Below are 15599 nucleotides of genomic sequence, written 5' to 3' on the forward strand. Positions count from 1 at the left end.
TGGGCAGGAAGGAAGTCAACGGAATAACCTATAAATGTGAAATGGGATAGTGAGCAGCTACGAACGCCCTTTGATCCTATAAAAGATAATATAAAACAGTTAATAAAAGGCCAAACACCCCCCTTGACTGCCTACCTTTTATGGACTCGTTCCTGAAGGGGAGGTTGAGGCCGTGGATGATCTTGGAGGACAGGTTGATGGAGTCCTTGGGGTAGACGAAGTTGATGAAGGACTGCCCGATGAGCATGTCCTTAGGGAAGCCCAGCACGTCAGTGATGGCCGGGGACACCTGCAGCACCAGCCCGTCCTGCACACTGATGGCCACGGTGAACCCTCGCTGCAGGGGGGGACAGAAAGGAGGGAAAAATTGTTAGGTTATCTAGAATCAATATGGAAGAAACAGGAGGAAAATTTAGTTGACTTAAGAAGATTTGCAATAGGAGGAACAGGAGGAAAATTTAGTTGACTTAAGAAGATTTGGAATAGGAGAAACAGGAGGAAAATTTAGTTGACTTAAGAAGATTTGGAATAGGAGAAACAGGAGGAAAATTTAGTTGACTTAAGAAGATTTGGAATAGGAGAAACAGGAGGAAAATTTAGTTGACTTAAGAAGATTTGCAATAGGAGGAACAGGAGGAAAATTTAGTTGACTTAAGAAGATTTGGAATAGGAGAAACAGGAGGAAAATTTAGTTGACTTATGAAGATTTGGAATAGGAGAAACAGGAGGAAAATTTAGTTGACTTATGAAGATTTGGAATAGGAGAAACAGGAGGAAAATTTAGTTGACTTATGAAGATTTGGAATAGGAGAAACAGGAGGAAAATTTAGTTGACTTATGAAGATTTGGAATAGGAGAAACAGGAGGAAAATTTAGTTGACTTAAGAAGATTTGGAATAGGAGAAACAGGAGGAAAATTTAGTTGACTTAAGAAGGATTTGCAATAGGAGAAACAGGAGGAGATTTCAAGCATCAAAGGGTACTACCACTTGATTTAGAAATGGAAAAAAATAATATTGACTAAAAAATTGAGTTCTTCGTAATGTTAACTAAATGGAAATTGAAATACTAAAGGCATATATAAGTAAAGGAATATATAGGTGTACTTAAATAGATAGTATGCAAATTCATAAAACGTGAAGTAGAAAAAAAGAAACGAAGGCATGGAGGAGAGAAAAAGAGTAACATTAACGGAGAATATGGAGAAAAATGAAAATATGAAGACTGAAAAAAGGAACGGATTGAGAAAAGAACAGCAGGAGTACATACCATAAAAAAAAAGAAGAAAAAAAGAAAACAATAGAAAACAAAAGGACTCAATAGCACACAACTAGGAAATGAAAACAAAACCCATAAACAGCACTGAATCGAAACCCAATCAGATAACAACAGGCCATCAAAAGAATGAATAGCAAGTGTGAGGGAGGAGCAGGAAGAGTGGGAGCAGGAGACGCACTATAAATAAATACAAGCGAGCAACAAAAAACGGAACACTGATGAAGGAGGAGGAAACACTGCGACACAATAAATGATGCGACGGAAACGGGAATGGTGTGACCGAGGAGAACAACAGAGAGATGCAGAAATATGTGATGGAAAATGGATGAACGGAAGGGAAAATCGACATGGGGTAAAAAGCCGAGAGGAGAGTGATTATGTATAAGTGGTGATGATGATAATGAAGATAACAGGAAACAGAAGTATAGTAAATAAAGATGATTGCATGAGTAAGGAGAGGATGAGGTTGGATATAGATGTGGTGGTTATAATGGTGATGAAGATGGTGGTGATGAAGATGGTGGTGGTGGCGGTGGGTGTGAATGCCGCCAATGAGAAAAGATAAAGAGGGAAAGGAAGGGAAGGGAAAACATGGAAAGAGATGAAAGGGAATGAAAGGGAAAGAAAGGGAAGGAAAAAACATGGAAAGAGATGAAAGGGAAAGGAGGGAAAAGGGTACAGAAAGAGAAGGAAAGGGAAAAGTATGGATATAGTTGAAAGGAAAAGATGATAGGAAAGGGGGAAAGAAAAGGAAAGAGAAAGGGAAGAGAAGGGAAGAACATGGAAAGAGATGATAAGGAAAGTAGGGAAAAGTGTACAGAAAGAGGAGGAAAGAGAAAAACATGGGTATAGATGAAAGGAAAAAAGGATATGGAAAAATGTAAAGTGAAAAACTAGGAAGACTTGAAAACCTTACAATGAAAACAAACAGAAGAATGTGAAGGAAACTAATCACTATCACACCACACAACAGAACGAGAGAGAGAGAGAGAGAGAGAGAGAGAGAGAGAGCGAGTGAGAGAGAGAGAAATAGCCTCAGCAGTATCGCCAGCACAGAGGAGGAAGTAGAATCAATAAACGAAATCGCATTGTTACCATATTGAAAAGGGACTGAGGAGGCATCGCGTTATAAATGGTTGTCAAAGGAGAAGGATGTGTACTTGAAAGATAAAAGGGAAACTATGCATATTTTTAGCCTACTGATGAAAGGAAGGGAGAATGAGGAAGAAGGGAAGAAAGAGGAAGAGGGACAAGGGAAGGAAAGGGAGGAGAGAAAAGGAAGAGAGATGGGTAAGGGAGGGAGGGATGAAGGAGAGGAGAGAAGGAAACAAAGGGAAAAGGGAAGGAAAGGAAGGATAGGAGAGGAAGAGAAGGGAATGGGAGGGAGAAAGAGGAATAGGAAAGGAGGGACAGATAGAGGAAGGAGCAAGAAGGGAAGAAGAAGAGTAGAAAGTAAAAGTTATAAAAAAAAGACTAAATAATCAAAACAAAATGAGATAAGAGAGTAAGAAAAACTAGGAAAAGAAAGAAACAAAACAAGAAAAGTGGAAACAAAAAAAACAAATGAAGAAAAGGATAAAAAAAACAAAATGGGAAAAACGTAAGAAAAAGAAGGAAAATAAGAGAAGGGAAAGGATAAAACAAGAACAGAAAAAATAAACCAAACAAAAAAAAAGATGAGGAAATAAAACATCAAAGCAAAACACAAATACAAGAGGACTAAAGAGGAGTGAAGAGGCAATAAAGAGGCACAATCACGGCTACTCACGGTACTCTTGAAGCTCTTGAGGAAGGCAGCGATGTCGTGAGTGTCGCGGGGAAGCTGCACCAACTCGGGACTGGCAAAGAGAACACCTGACGAGAGAAGAGAGAAGGGAGGCCGTGGTTACCGATGGAAGAAAAGGATGAAGAAAACAATGATGATGAAAAAGATCTCAATGATGAAGATACTGCTAATGTAGAAGATGGCAAATAACAATGATTAAGATGATGATGAAGAGAGGAGGTCCTGGTTAGTTACTGAGGGGAGATGATGATGATGGTGGTGAAGATAGCAATGAAGAAGATAACAATGATAATAATGTAGATAATGATGATGAAGAGAGGAGGTCCTGGTTACTGGGGGAAGATGATGATGACAGAACTAGACTGAAAGCAATCTTATAATCAATGTGATACAGAATTTATATTTTTTGATCATTTTGCCATTCAACTTTCCTCTGTGCCTACCTTTCCCTAACCCTCCCCTCGCAAACCTAACACTAAAAAAAGATCAATACATTCCTTATTTTCCTTTATAGAATAGTACAATGCAGGACTTTCTTTTTATTATTATCCTACCCTTCAATCATCTTCCATATCCCCTTAATCCACCCTCAAAAATGATAACAAAAGGTAAATAAACATATATACAAGCACATGAGTACACACCTTGCTCGGCGGACCGCTCCTTGATCTTCCTGATGTAGTTGAGGGCCTGGGTGTACACGAGGTTGGGTTGGTCGGCTCGCTCATCCCCGTCATTGCTATGGCAGTTGAACGCCGAGCCGCCCTCCTCCATCCCCGTGGCAATGCCTGGCGGGGGTGGCGAGGAAGAGTGGGTTTAGTGAAGGAAGAGGAGAGAGAGAAGGAAAGGAAATGAATGAGGTAATGTGAAGGGTGTAGAAGAGAAGAAGGAGGAGAATAAGCTGAGGCAGTCTAGGAAGAGGAAGAGAAGAGGAAGATGAAAAGGAAAGAATAAGGGAAGGGGGACAGGTGGAGATGGGCGAAGGAGGGGAAGTTAAGCGTGAAGGAAGAAAAGGAAGAGGAGGAGAGGATAAAAAGAGGAATGGAAGAAGAGGAAAACAAGAAGAAAACTGAATGAAATGGTTGGGATATGAAAAGAAAAAGAATGAAAGAAGAAAATGGAAAAAAAGGGCATAAAAATAAAAATGGAAGAGGAAAAGAAGAAAGCATAGAAAGAGGAATGGAAAAAGAGGAAAACAAGAAGAAAACTGAATGAAATGGTTGGGATATGAAAAGAAAAAGAATGAAAGAAGAAAATAGAAAAGAAGGGCATAAAAATAAAAATGGAAGAGGAAAAGAAGAAAGCATAGAAAGAGGAATGGAAGAAGAGGAAAACAAGAAGAAAACTGAATGAAATGGTTGGGATATGAAAAGAAAAAGAATGAAAGAAGAAAATAGAAAAAAGGGCATAAAAATAAAAATGGAAGAGGAAAAGAAGAAAGCATAGAGAGAGGAATGGAAGAAGAGAAAAAGAAGAAAACTGAATGAAATGGTTGGGATATGAAAACAAAGAGAATGGCAGAAAAAGAGGAGGGATAAAAGCCATGGATATAGACTGGAGCTTCTGATACCCTTGTGTGTGTGTGTGTGTGTGTGCAAAAATACATCTATATATGGAACTACTGACACCACACACACACACACACAAAAACAATGTTAATACCCAGAAATACAAGGAAAATATAAACGCTAAAAATACCAATGGAAAGTAAAGGCCCAGAAATACAAGGAAAATATAAACGCTAAAAATACCAATGGAAAGTAAAGGCCCAGAAATACAAGGAAAATATAAACGCTAAAAATACCAATGGAAAGTAAAGGCCCAGAAATACAAGGAAAATATAAATGCTAAAAATACTAATGGGTAGTAAAGGAAGAGAAAAACAGGCAAAAAACACCATCATTTGACCAAAATAACAAGAAGAGGAAAGAAAAGCAGGCATAAAAACACAATACCATTAGAAAAAAAATGAGTAAAAGAAGAAAAAAAAAAAAAAGATAAAAAAAATCAAGCAGAGAAAGAAAAACAGTATACTAACATTATCAGTAAAAAAAGAAACTCAAAAACCAAAAAACATGCAAGAGAATGCAAAGACATTAAACTCAGGAATGCAAAAGAAAAAAACATTCAACAAAACAAAGAAACTCAATAAGAAAAAACAAAGAAATACACACACACACAAACACACACACACACATCAAAACACACAAACCAGGCCATAAAAGAAGAAAAACAAGCATAAAACACAAGAATTAAGAAGTACAAGAAAAGAAAAACATTAACAAGAGGAAGGAGGATTGTCATGTGAAGGAAGGGGAAGGGAGAGGAAAGGGAGATGGGAGAGGAGAAGGAGGTTGAAAGTGAAGGAAGAGAAGGAGGAAAGGATAGAAGAAAGGAAAGAAATAAAGAGGAAAGATAAGGAAGAGGAGGATGACATAATTAACAAAGAAAAACAAACACACACACATACCAAAACACACTAACCTAACCTAAACGAAAACCTCTACAATAACACCCACACCCAAAACGTAACCCTGATCGGCCCTTACTGCTCGCTGTCTCGCTGGCCATATGGGGGTCATGGTGGTCCTGGCCCGCCCTCGTCTTCTCCTTCTCCTTCTTCTCCTCCTTGGCTAGCTTCTCCGCCTTCTCCACCTTCTTCTCCGTCTTCTCCTTGACCTTCTTCCGCTTGTGGTCTTTGTGCTTGGTCTCCTTGAGTCTGTTTTCACTACTGTGGGAGAGAAGGCAAGGAGATAGGAAGGAAGGAAGGAAGGACGGAAGGGGGGGGGAGGAAGGGGAGGGAGGAAGGAAAGGGAGTAAGGATATAGAAAGGAATAACATGAGGAAAAATAAATTAGAAAAATGTCATAACTGTGTTGAGCAGACATGGGATAATCGTAATCGATTACAATCGATTACAGTTTTTCAAGTAATCGATTACCCTCTTATTTTTTTAGTAATCGTAATCGAATACATTAAAAATGTAATCGCAATCGTGATTACTTTTGCGATTACATTAGCAAAGTTTTAGTTAATCGTTTCTCGTACAGCAAGTATGTAGCTACTCTAAATATCTGTAGTAATTCAACCAATTAAATATTCAGTATGGTGCATGTGTATGAAATTTGCAAGTTCACCTTTCAGTCCTTCCTGAAGTCACGATTGTAATCACGATTAATACATCATGTAATCGTAATCGATTACACCAAATTTTATTGTAATCGTAATCGTGAAAATATGAAGTAATCGTAATCGATTACATAACATGTCTGCCCCTTGCCTGGTGTTGAGATTATCAAGTGATTGACACACTGACTTACTAAATGAATGACTACCTCTTAAATGACAAATATATTGATTGGCTGACTGACTGATTGACTACAGTGAATTTCAAACTTACCAATATACATACTAACTGACTACAGCTTTATCAATTGTAATAATGACAAAGAATCAAATAAACCAATACGTAGGAGCTAGCAATCACACACACACACACACACACACACACACACACCTGAAGTCAGCATTATCCCCGAACCCGCTGCTGTGGCTGGACCCGCTGTTGAGACTTTTGCTTCCGCTGTAACTGCTGTGGAGGAGAAAAAGAAAAGACACGGGTTAGGGAGGAATACTTGGAGAAAGATGAATCACAGGAAACAGTAACTATGGTATTGCTAAAAAGATGATGTATGATAAATTTTCAACACAGAGAAACATGGTAGTGAGAGGGGTGCTTGGAGAAAGATGAATCACAGGAAACAGTAACTATGGTATTGCTTACTTAAAAGATGATGTATGCTAAATTTTCAACACAGAGAAACAGGTTGTAAGAGTGAGGCATTGCTGTGAAGAACGAAAAGAAAAAGAAATGACAGGGAAAAGACAAAATGGGATTGTTAAAAAGATGATGTATGCTAAATTTCCAACACAGAGAAAGATATTGTAATAGTGAGGCATTGCTGTGAAGAAGGAAGAGAAAAAGAAATAACAGGGAAAAGACATAGTGGGATTGTTAAAAAGATGGTCTGCTAAATTTGTTTGTGCGAGCCCGAACTAAACCGCTCTCCCAAGTTTGTTTGTTTGTTTACTAAAAGATGGAAAAGAGACGACTACAGCAATTTAGTATAGTGGAAAGTTAATGCAATAGTAGTAGTAGTAGTAGTAGTAGTAGTAGTAGTAGTGGTGGTGGTGGTGTTGGTGTTGCTGATGAAGCGCACACACACACACACACACACTGGCGTCAAAAGGAAATGAGATAAACAAAAAGGATGAAAAAAGTGAGAAAAGAAGGAAAGGAGGAGGAGGAGGAGGAAGAGGAGGATCTAGTAGTTAATGAGATTGTTATATAAAAGAGAATAACACAAAGAGAATAAGAAGAAATAAAGAGATAACGAGGATGAAGGGGAGAAAGGGAGGAAGATAGTGAGGAAAGGGGAAGAGAAAAGAGAGAGAGAGAGAGAGAGAGAGAGAGAGAGAGAGAGAGAGAGAGAGAGAGCGAGAGAGAGAGAGAGAGAGAGAGAAGGAAGGGAAGAGGAAGGGAATGGGTGACCGACAAGAAATATAAGTCAAGGTTGATGGTAAAGAGAAGGAGGGGAGGGAAGGAAGGAGAGGAAGGAAGGAGGGAAAGGGAAAGAAAGGAAAGTAAGGGAAAGAAAAGGATGGGAAGGGAAGAGAGGGGAAGGGAAGGGAGGGGAGGGGAAAGGAAGGGAAAGGAAAGGAAAGTAAGGGAAAGAAAAGGATGGGAAGGGAAGAGAGGGGAAGGGAAGGGAAGAATAAAAAGTGATAGGTATTGTCAGATGGTGATGGTGGTGGTGGAGGTGGTGGTGGTGGTGGTGGTGGTGAAGATAGTGGTGTTGGTGGTGGTGATGAAGTCTTGCCCTTATCAGCATTAGAAGCCATACACATGATCAGCCGGTTGCATAACACACACACACACACACACACACACACACACACACACACACACACACACACACACACACACACACGCCATATGTACCGACACATGAGTACACACAAACCAAAGGTGAGTAATTTAATCTCCTCCTCCTCCTCCTCCTCCTCCTCCTCCTCTTCTTCCTCCTCGTCATCTTCCTCTTTCTCCTCCTCAATTTTTCTCTTCTATCATTCCTTCTCATTCTCCTTCAATTTATCTTCGTAGTAAATTCTCTTTCCTCCTCCTCCTCCTCCTCCTCCTCCTTTTCTTTCTCATTTTTCTGTTTTCCTTCCTATTTTCTTCCTCCTCTTCTTCTCTTTATCTCCTCCTTTTCTACTTTTCTTTCTTCTTTTTCTGTTTTCCTTTCTATTTTTTCTAGTTTCTCTTCTTCCCCTTCTTCTCCTCTTCCTCTTCTTCCTCCTTTCTCGTTTTCCTCTCATATTCTTCTTTCTCATCCTTCCTATGTTTATATTTCTCTGCTATTTCCCTTCTCCTCCTCCTTCTCCTATATCTCCTCTTTTTCTTCTATCCGTTTCTCCTCCTGTTTTTCTTTCCTTCTCTTCCTTCTCCTTCTGTTTCTCTTCCTCTGTAATTCCTTTTCTTTCCATTCTTCTTCTTCTTCTTCTTCTTCTTCTTCTTCTTCTTCTTCTTCTTCCTCCTCTCACCTGTCCTGCCTCATAATTACCTGCCCGAGTTGTTACCTGACACGACTTAGAGCATATTAACACCTGGATTACTGATGATGATGATTGTCACCTGCCTTGCTTTGAACACCTGTTGATTGCTCTCTCTCTCTCTCTCTCTCTCTCTCTTACCTGTTCACTACATTTTCTTTTCTTTCTGCTTTTTTTCCCTCCTTAACCTCCTACTCCTCCTCTTCCTCTTCTTCTTGTTACTGGTCCTCCTCCTCCTCCTCCTCCTCCTCCTCCTCCTCCTCCTCCTCGTCCTTCTTCCTGGTCTTCCTCCTCCTCCTCCTCTTCACCGACATTATAATCATTATCATAAATTTTTCCTCTTTTTTTACTTGTTTTTCTTCTTGTTTTTCCTTTTATCTCATTCGCCTCTTCCTCCTCCTCCTCCTCTTCCTCCTCCTTGACCTTCCAATCTCCTCCTTTCACGCACTGTAGATCTTATTCTCATTATTTTTTTCTCCTCTTCTTCCTCCTCCTCTTTCTTATTTCCATTTTCTCTTTAGTTTTTCTTTTCTTCTTCTTTTTTTCTTGCATAATTCCTCTTTCCTTCTTCTCTCCTCTTTCTCTTTCCTTCTTTCTCTCTTTTTTATTTTATTTCTTTTTTCTTGCATAATTCCTCTTTCCCTCTTCTCTCCTCCTTTTTTTCTTTCCTTCTTTCTTTCTCTCTTTTTCTTCGACTGCATTTTCTTTACTTTCTCCTCCTCCTCCATTCTTTCTCTCTTTCTTTTTCTCTTCCTCCTCCTCCTCCCTTGTCTCATTAAGCTGACCTTGCCTGAGAATAGGTAACCCCCCTCCCTCTTTCGTTTCCCTTTCCTTTCCCCTTTTCTAGGTATTCTCTCTCTTCTCTTTCTTTGTCTTCTTTTTCTTCTTCCAAGGTATTTTAAGAGTGTTCATTTCCTCTCTTTATCATCCTCTTCTTCTTCTTCCCATCTTCTTCTTCCTCCTTCTCTTCGTCCTCTTTTTTTCTTTCCTATTCTTCTTTATTTCTTTTTTTCCCTCAATCTATATCATTCCTTCCCTCCCTTCCTTTCTTATCTGATACATAAAGAAAAAAATACAATGGTCAAAGCTGCAATAGTACTCTCTCTCTCTCTCTAAACGGATATAAGAAAGAAAGAAGATGGAGAGAGAGAGAGAGAGAGAGAGAGAGAGAGAATCACACAATAGGTTTACAGGTGGCTAAAGATGACAGGATAACCCTCCCCTCCGAAAGCAATGACCTCTCTCTCTCTCTCTCTCTCAAAAAGTTCTTCCCCTATTTTCTCTTTTTGATCTGGAACGTTTTTTTTTTTTTTTTTGCTATTGTGTCTTCTTCTTCGTCTTCTTCTTCTTCTTCTTCTTCTTCTTCCTCTTCTAAGCACCTGTTCTTCTTATTATTATTATTTACTCTTCCTCTTTTTCTTTTCCTACTTCTCCCTCTTCTTCTTCTTCTTTCTCCTCTAAGTATCTGTCCCTTCTTCATTTTTTCTTCCTTTTCTTCTTCTTCTTCTTCTTCCCCTGTACCTCCTTTTTTCTCTACCTCCAGCACCTGTCCTTCCTCCTCCTCCTCCTCCTCCTCCCCGCAACCCAGCATTGTGGCGTGAAGCAGGTGCCTGTGTGTGTGTGTGTGTGTGTGTGTGTGTGTGTGTGTGTGTGTGTGTGTTTTCAAAAGAGCACTTGGATACCATCACGTCCTCGTCCTGTTCTCCCTCCTCCTCCTCCTACTCCTCCTCCTCCTCCTCCTCTATTTTCAGGGTTATCATCATCATCATTATCAGAATATAATTGCATTTCCCAAGATATTAAAGCAAACAACTGACGGAGAGATTGTTGTGATAGTAAAGAGATAGGTAAAGAAGGGCAGAGAGAGAAAATGAGAGGAGAGGAAAGAAGAGGAGAAAAAAGGTGAGAAAAGGAAAGGAAAGGAGAGGAAAAGAAAGGAAGGAAAATAAAATAAAACCATGTAAAGGAAATTGAAAGGCAGGTAGAAAAAGGACGGAAATTAAAATGAAGAAAGGAGTGGAGAGGAAAAGAAAGAAAAGGAAACTAAGAGAATGGAAGGGATGGAAAGGGAAGGGAAGAAAAGTCATGGAAATTGAAGGGAAGAGAAGGATATGAGATTAACGGAAAAGAGGAAAATAAAGAAATGGAAAAGAAAAATAAGTGAAAGGAAGGAAAGGGAGATGATAGGAAGTTAAAGATAAAGGAAGGGAAGAAAAATAAAGAAATTAAAACTAATGGAAAGGAAAGAAAAGTGAGATGGTGGGAAAGAGAGGAAAGGGAAATAGTAGAAAATAAAGAGAAAAAATGAGAAAAAAAAGGAAGGATAGTTAAATAGAAAGAAGGGGAAGGGAATACAAGAGAAGGAAAGTTAAGGAAAGGTAAGGGAAGGGAAGGAAAGGAAAAGGTAGGGAATGGAAGGGAAAGCAAGGGAGGGGAAGGGAATACAAGAGAAGGGAAGTTAAGCAAAGGGAAGGGAAGGGAAGGGAAGGAAAGGAAAAGGTAGGGAATGGAAGGGAAAGAAAGGGAGGGGAAGGGAATACAAGAGAAGGCAAGTTAAGCAAAAATAAGAGAGAAGAAGGGAAGGAAAGTTAAGGGAAGGGAAAGGAATGGAAGGGAAGCGAAGGGCAAGGCAGAGCAAGACAAGGATGTGAACAAGCGGCCTCACCTCCACCCCTGATAACGAGGTCACGGAAGGACGTTGAGCAAAAGAGAAAACAAAAAGAAAAAGGAAAAAGAAGAAGAAAAAAGGGAGTGCGTAGGCGGGAAGGAATGTATGGCGTCTATGGTTGTGTACGGCTCTTTGTGTGGCGTGTGGCAAGTGAGGGAACTGACATAGAGGAGCAGAAGAAGAAAGAAACAGCCTTTGCACAAGTTTATGCTATAGCCTACGTGGCTTCTTTCTTTCTCTCACTCTCGTTTTATCTCGTTCTCGTCGCATCTAAACCTGTTTCCTCTTGAAAAACGCCGCCTAAGAGGAAAACTGATCGAGTGCTTTAAATACTTAACGGTTTTACCAACGTGGATCCGACCAAGCTGTTTGTGATGGATGATCCGACGCGAACGAAAAATAATGGCGCTAAACTCAAATGTAGACAAGTTCATTCAGAGTGCACAAAATTCTTTTTCACTAATGCTGTCGTTCGAAATTGGAACAGATTACCACCATCAGCGGTACAGTGTAACTCGATTGCATCGTTTAAGAATAATCTTGACCGCTATCTCCTCCGTCTCAATGTTCACTAGGTCAGTTTCAACGCCATGGTGGCCGCATAACAACTGTCACTTAGGTTTAAGACAGACCACCTAGTTTGGGCCTTAGGGCCTGGGTGGTCTGGTTATCTATGTAATTCTCTCTCTCCCTCTCTCTCTCTCTCTCTTACCTCTTCTGCGAGGGCCCCTGGGAGGATGACTCAAGGGACCCATAGGCGGACTCCTGCTGGCCGGGGTTCTTGGCGTCGTCGATGGCCTGCTCCTGCTCCTCCATGGTCACGGCTGGGGGAGAGAGGGGGAGAAGGGTGGTTAGTGTGGGGGTGGGGAGATCATGGGTGGTGGGGATGAATGAGGGGGGAGAGGGGAGATGAAGGGAACGAACACAAATAAACACAAAGGAAGAACAAACAACAGCAGACCAGCTGGTCCTTACGAGGCTGTTTGTGACAAGCTACACTAACTATCTAATCAAAGGTGGAAGGTGAAGGACAGCAAAGGCGAAGGCTCCTCCCCCCCCCCCCCCCATCCCTCCAGCCAAAGCTGGCAGGAAAGGAAAAGAAAAAGGGAGGAAAAGAGGGGAGTGAAGTAGGGGAAGAGGGGAAATTAGGGAAGAAAAGAGGGAAGGAGAGGAAAGAAGGGAGAAAAAGGGGTGAAAGGGAAGGATAGAAGGGTAGGAAAGATGGGAGGGAGGGAGGGAAAGAAGGAAAGTGGCAAGGAGGAGAAAGGTAAGGAAAGGGAAGGAAAGAAGGAAAGAGTGGAGGGAAGAAGTGAAGGAAAGGAGAGGAAAGGAAAGAGTCAGAGGTAAGAAAAAGGAAAGGAAAAGAAGAGAAGAGGGAGAGAAAGAAAGAAGGAAAGAATGGAAGGATAGAGGCGAAGGGATGGAGGAATGGGAGAGAAAGATGAGGCGAGGAGGGAAAGGGGAGGAGATGAGAAGGGAGGGAAAGGAAATGAAGTGAATAGAAGGGAAAAATAAGTAAAGGAAGCGAGGAAGGGAAGGAAGGGGGGGAAGAAAAGATGGAGAAGAAGGAATGAAGGAAGTCGGAAAGAAAAGAAAAAAAGAAAGAAAAGAAGAGCAAAAGGAAGTGGATCTGATGAGCGTCGGATGGCGAAAAAAAGAAAAAATAATGGTACTAGATTTTTATTTGTTTTTTATCTTGTTTTGGTTGTTTTCCTTATTATTTCTCGAGTGTTTGTGCGGCCGAGGAGGAGGGGAAGAAAATGAGGGGAGGAGGAGGAGGAGGAGGAGGAGGAGGAGGAGGAGAAGGAAGTAGAAGTAAGGGAGAGAGGAAGGGAAAGGGAGAGAATAAGTTGGAGGAAAAAAATAAAAGAGGAGTCGGAGGGAAAACATAACAGGGAGAGAAGAAAACCCGGAAGAAGAAGAAGAAGAAGAAGAAGAAGAAGAAGAAGAAAAGAAGAAGAAAGAAATAACGAAAAAAAAAGAAGAAAAAGAATATGAAGGAGAAAAAGAAGAAAGAAAGAAATAACGAAAAAGAAGAAGAAAAAGAAAATGAAGGAGAAAAAGAAAAAGAAGAAGAAGGAGAAGAAGAAGAAAAAAAGAAGAAGAAGAAGAAGAGGAAGAAGAGGAGGAAGAAGAAGAAAGAAAGAACGAAAAAGAAGACGAAAAAGAAAATGAAGGAGAAAAAGAAGAAGAAAGAGGAGAAGAAGAAGAAGAAGAAGAAGAAGAAGAAGAAGAAGAAGAAGAAGAAGAGGAGGAGGAGGAGGAGGAAAAAAGGTTCTGCAAGGTCCTATATTGCATCGTGTGTGTGTGTGTGTGTGTGTGTGTGTGTGTGTGTGTGTGTGTGTGTGTGTGACGTGTTCCGGCAGGTGCGTGACGTGTTGGAGCATGTCCGTGACGCTGAGCTCTCTCTCCCTCCCTACCTGTTGTTTTTTTTTCTTTCTTTCTTTTTGCTAAACTTTAAAGGGTTTTGTGACCAGGTGGAAAAATGTCATAAAGTCGCGAATAAGAAAGATTTTTATGCTCTCTCTCTCTCTCTCTCTCTCTCTCTCTCTCTCACACGTTAATCCATCTCTCACCTTTCTCTCTCTCTCTCTCTCTCTCTCACGTTAATCCATCTCTCACCTTCCTCTTATTTCTCTCTCTCTCTCTCTCTCTTACGTTAATCCATCTCTCACCATTCTCTTTCTCCTCCTTCCTTCCCTCTTCCTTCCTTTCCTTTCTTTTTCCTCTATTTTCATTTTATTCTTTCCTTTCTTCCTTTCCTTCTCTTCCCTCCATTCCCTTTCCTCCTTCCTTTTCCTCCCTTTCCACCCCTTCTCTCTCCTCATTATATCTCTCCTCCTTTCCCCTCTCTCTTCCTCTCCATTCCATCTCTCTCTTCCTCTCCGTCCCTTCCCTCCCTTCCTCTCTCCGTTGCTCCACTTTCCCTTCTTCCCCTCCCCCCTCCTCTCCCCTCCCTCCCTCCCCCCGCACTCAGGAATCCTTTTCAGTCACCCCGGGAACCCCAGCCAGGTGTGAACAGGTATGCAACAAGTAGAAGGATGCCGGGTGAGGTAACGTCAGCAAGATATGCCTGACATTATTAATATTATTATTATTATTATTATTATTATTATTATTATTATTATTATTATTATTATTATTATTACTACTACTACTATTACTACTACTATTACTGCTATTGTATGATATGATATAGGAAGAAAGGGAGAGTGGGGGAAGAGGAAGAGGAGAAGGGAAAAGGGAGGGAAAGGGGAGTAAAGGGAAAGGGAGAGAGAGAGAGGAAGGGGAGGGGATAAGTGAAAAGGAAAGTAAGAGAAGGGAAGGGAAGGGATGGGAAAGAGAAAGGGATGGGATGGGAAGGGAGGGGAAGGGAAAGGAAGGAGATAAACGGAAAGGAAAGGAAAGGAAAACAAAAGAAATGGAAGAGAAGGAAGGAAAAGAAAGAAAGCGCAGAGGGGAGAAAAGGAAAGGAAGGCGAAGGAAGGGAAAGGGAAGGGAGGAGGCAGAGTGTAGGAATGGAGATTAAGCAAAAGATAAAAAAAAAGGAAAAGGTGAAGGAGATAAAGCAAAGGTTAAGAGAAAGAAAGAAAAAAGATAACAGCAAAAGGCAAGAGATTAGAATATAGGTCAAAATATATGAAGAGACAGACAGACAGACAGACAGATAGACAGACAGACAAATGGAGATAGGGACCGCTTGATAGACAGGAAAAAGGAGGAGGAGGAAGAGGAGAGGAGGTGAGATGGGCGAAGTAAAAGAAGGGAAGGAGGAAAGGGGGAGAGGAAAAAAAAGAAGGGAAGAAAGGGAAGGTGAAAGGGATAAAAAGGAGGAAGGGAGAAAAGAAGGTCAGTAGGGTAGAGAAAGGGGAGAGAGAGAGAAGGGAGAAATATGGGTCGTGAATGAGAGGGGAAGAGAGGGAAGGAGGAGGATGGGAAGGAAAGAGAAGGGGGTCACAGGAGGATGAGGAGAGAAGGGGGAAATGAAAGGGTAAGGGAAAGGAAGGAATGGGAATAGAGAAAGGAGGAAAGGGGAAGGAAAAGAAGGGAAAGGAAGGAAGGGGAATGAAGAAAGGAGGAGAGGGGAAGGAGAAGAAAAGGGAAAGGAAGGAAGGGGAATGAAGAAAGGAGGAAAGGGGAAGGAGAAGAAGGGAAAGGAAGGAAGGGGAATGAAGAAAGGAGGAAAGGGGAAGGAGAAGAAGGGAAAGGAAGGAAGGGGAATGAAGAAAGGAGGAAAGGGGAAGGAGAAGAAGG

The 15599-nt window shown here is 41.0% G+C and overlaps 1 protein-coding gene across 30 annotated transcripts in view; it reads right to left on the reverse strand.

The window, feature by feature from the left end:
* LOC127004981 (period circadian protein-like) overlaps positions 1 to 15599 on the reverse strand; it is a 141040-nt gene that overhangs the window by 112249 nt on the left and 13192 nt on the right. For 28 of the 30 annotated variants that reach the window (XM_050873370.1, XM_050873365.1, XM_050873364.1 and 25 more), the window contains exons 2-7: positions 12058 to 12169; positions 6582 to 6656; positions 5614 to 5795; positions 3709 to 3852; positions 3047 to 3132; positions 136 to 337 (exon numbers count right to left, since the gene is read on the reverse strand). In XM_050873370.1, coding sequence (XP_050729327.1) covers positions 136 to 337; positions 3047 to 3132; positions 3709 to 3852; positions 5614 to 5795; positions 6582 to 6656; positions 12058 to 12169 — 801 coding nt within the window. The remainder of the gene's footprint in view (positions 1 to 135; positions 338 to 3046; positions 3133 to 3708; positions 3853 to 5613; positions 5796 to 6581; positions 6657 to 12057; positions 12170 to 15599) is intronic. The other 2 variants (XM_050873386.1, XM_050873366.1) reach the window with 1 other exon arrangement.

The sequence above is a fragment of the Eriocheir sinensis genome, chromosome 29, assembly GCF_024679095.1.
Source record: "Eriocheir sinensis breed Jianghai 21 chromosome 29, ASM2467909v1, whole genome shotgun sequence".
Lineage (NCBI taxonomy): Eukaryota > Metazoa > Arthropoda > Malacostraca > Decapoda > Varunidae > Eriocheir > Eriocheir sinensis.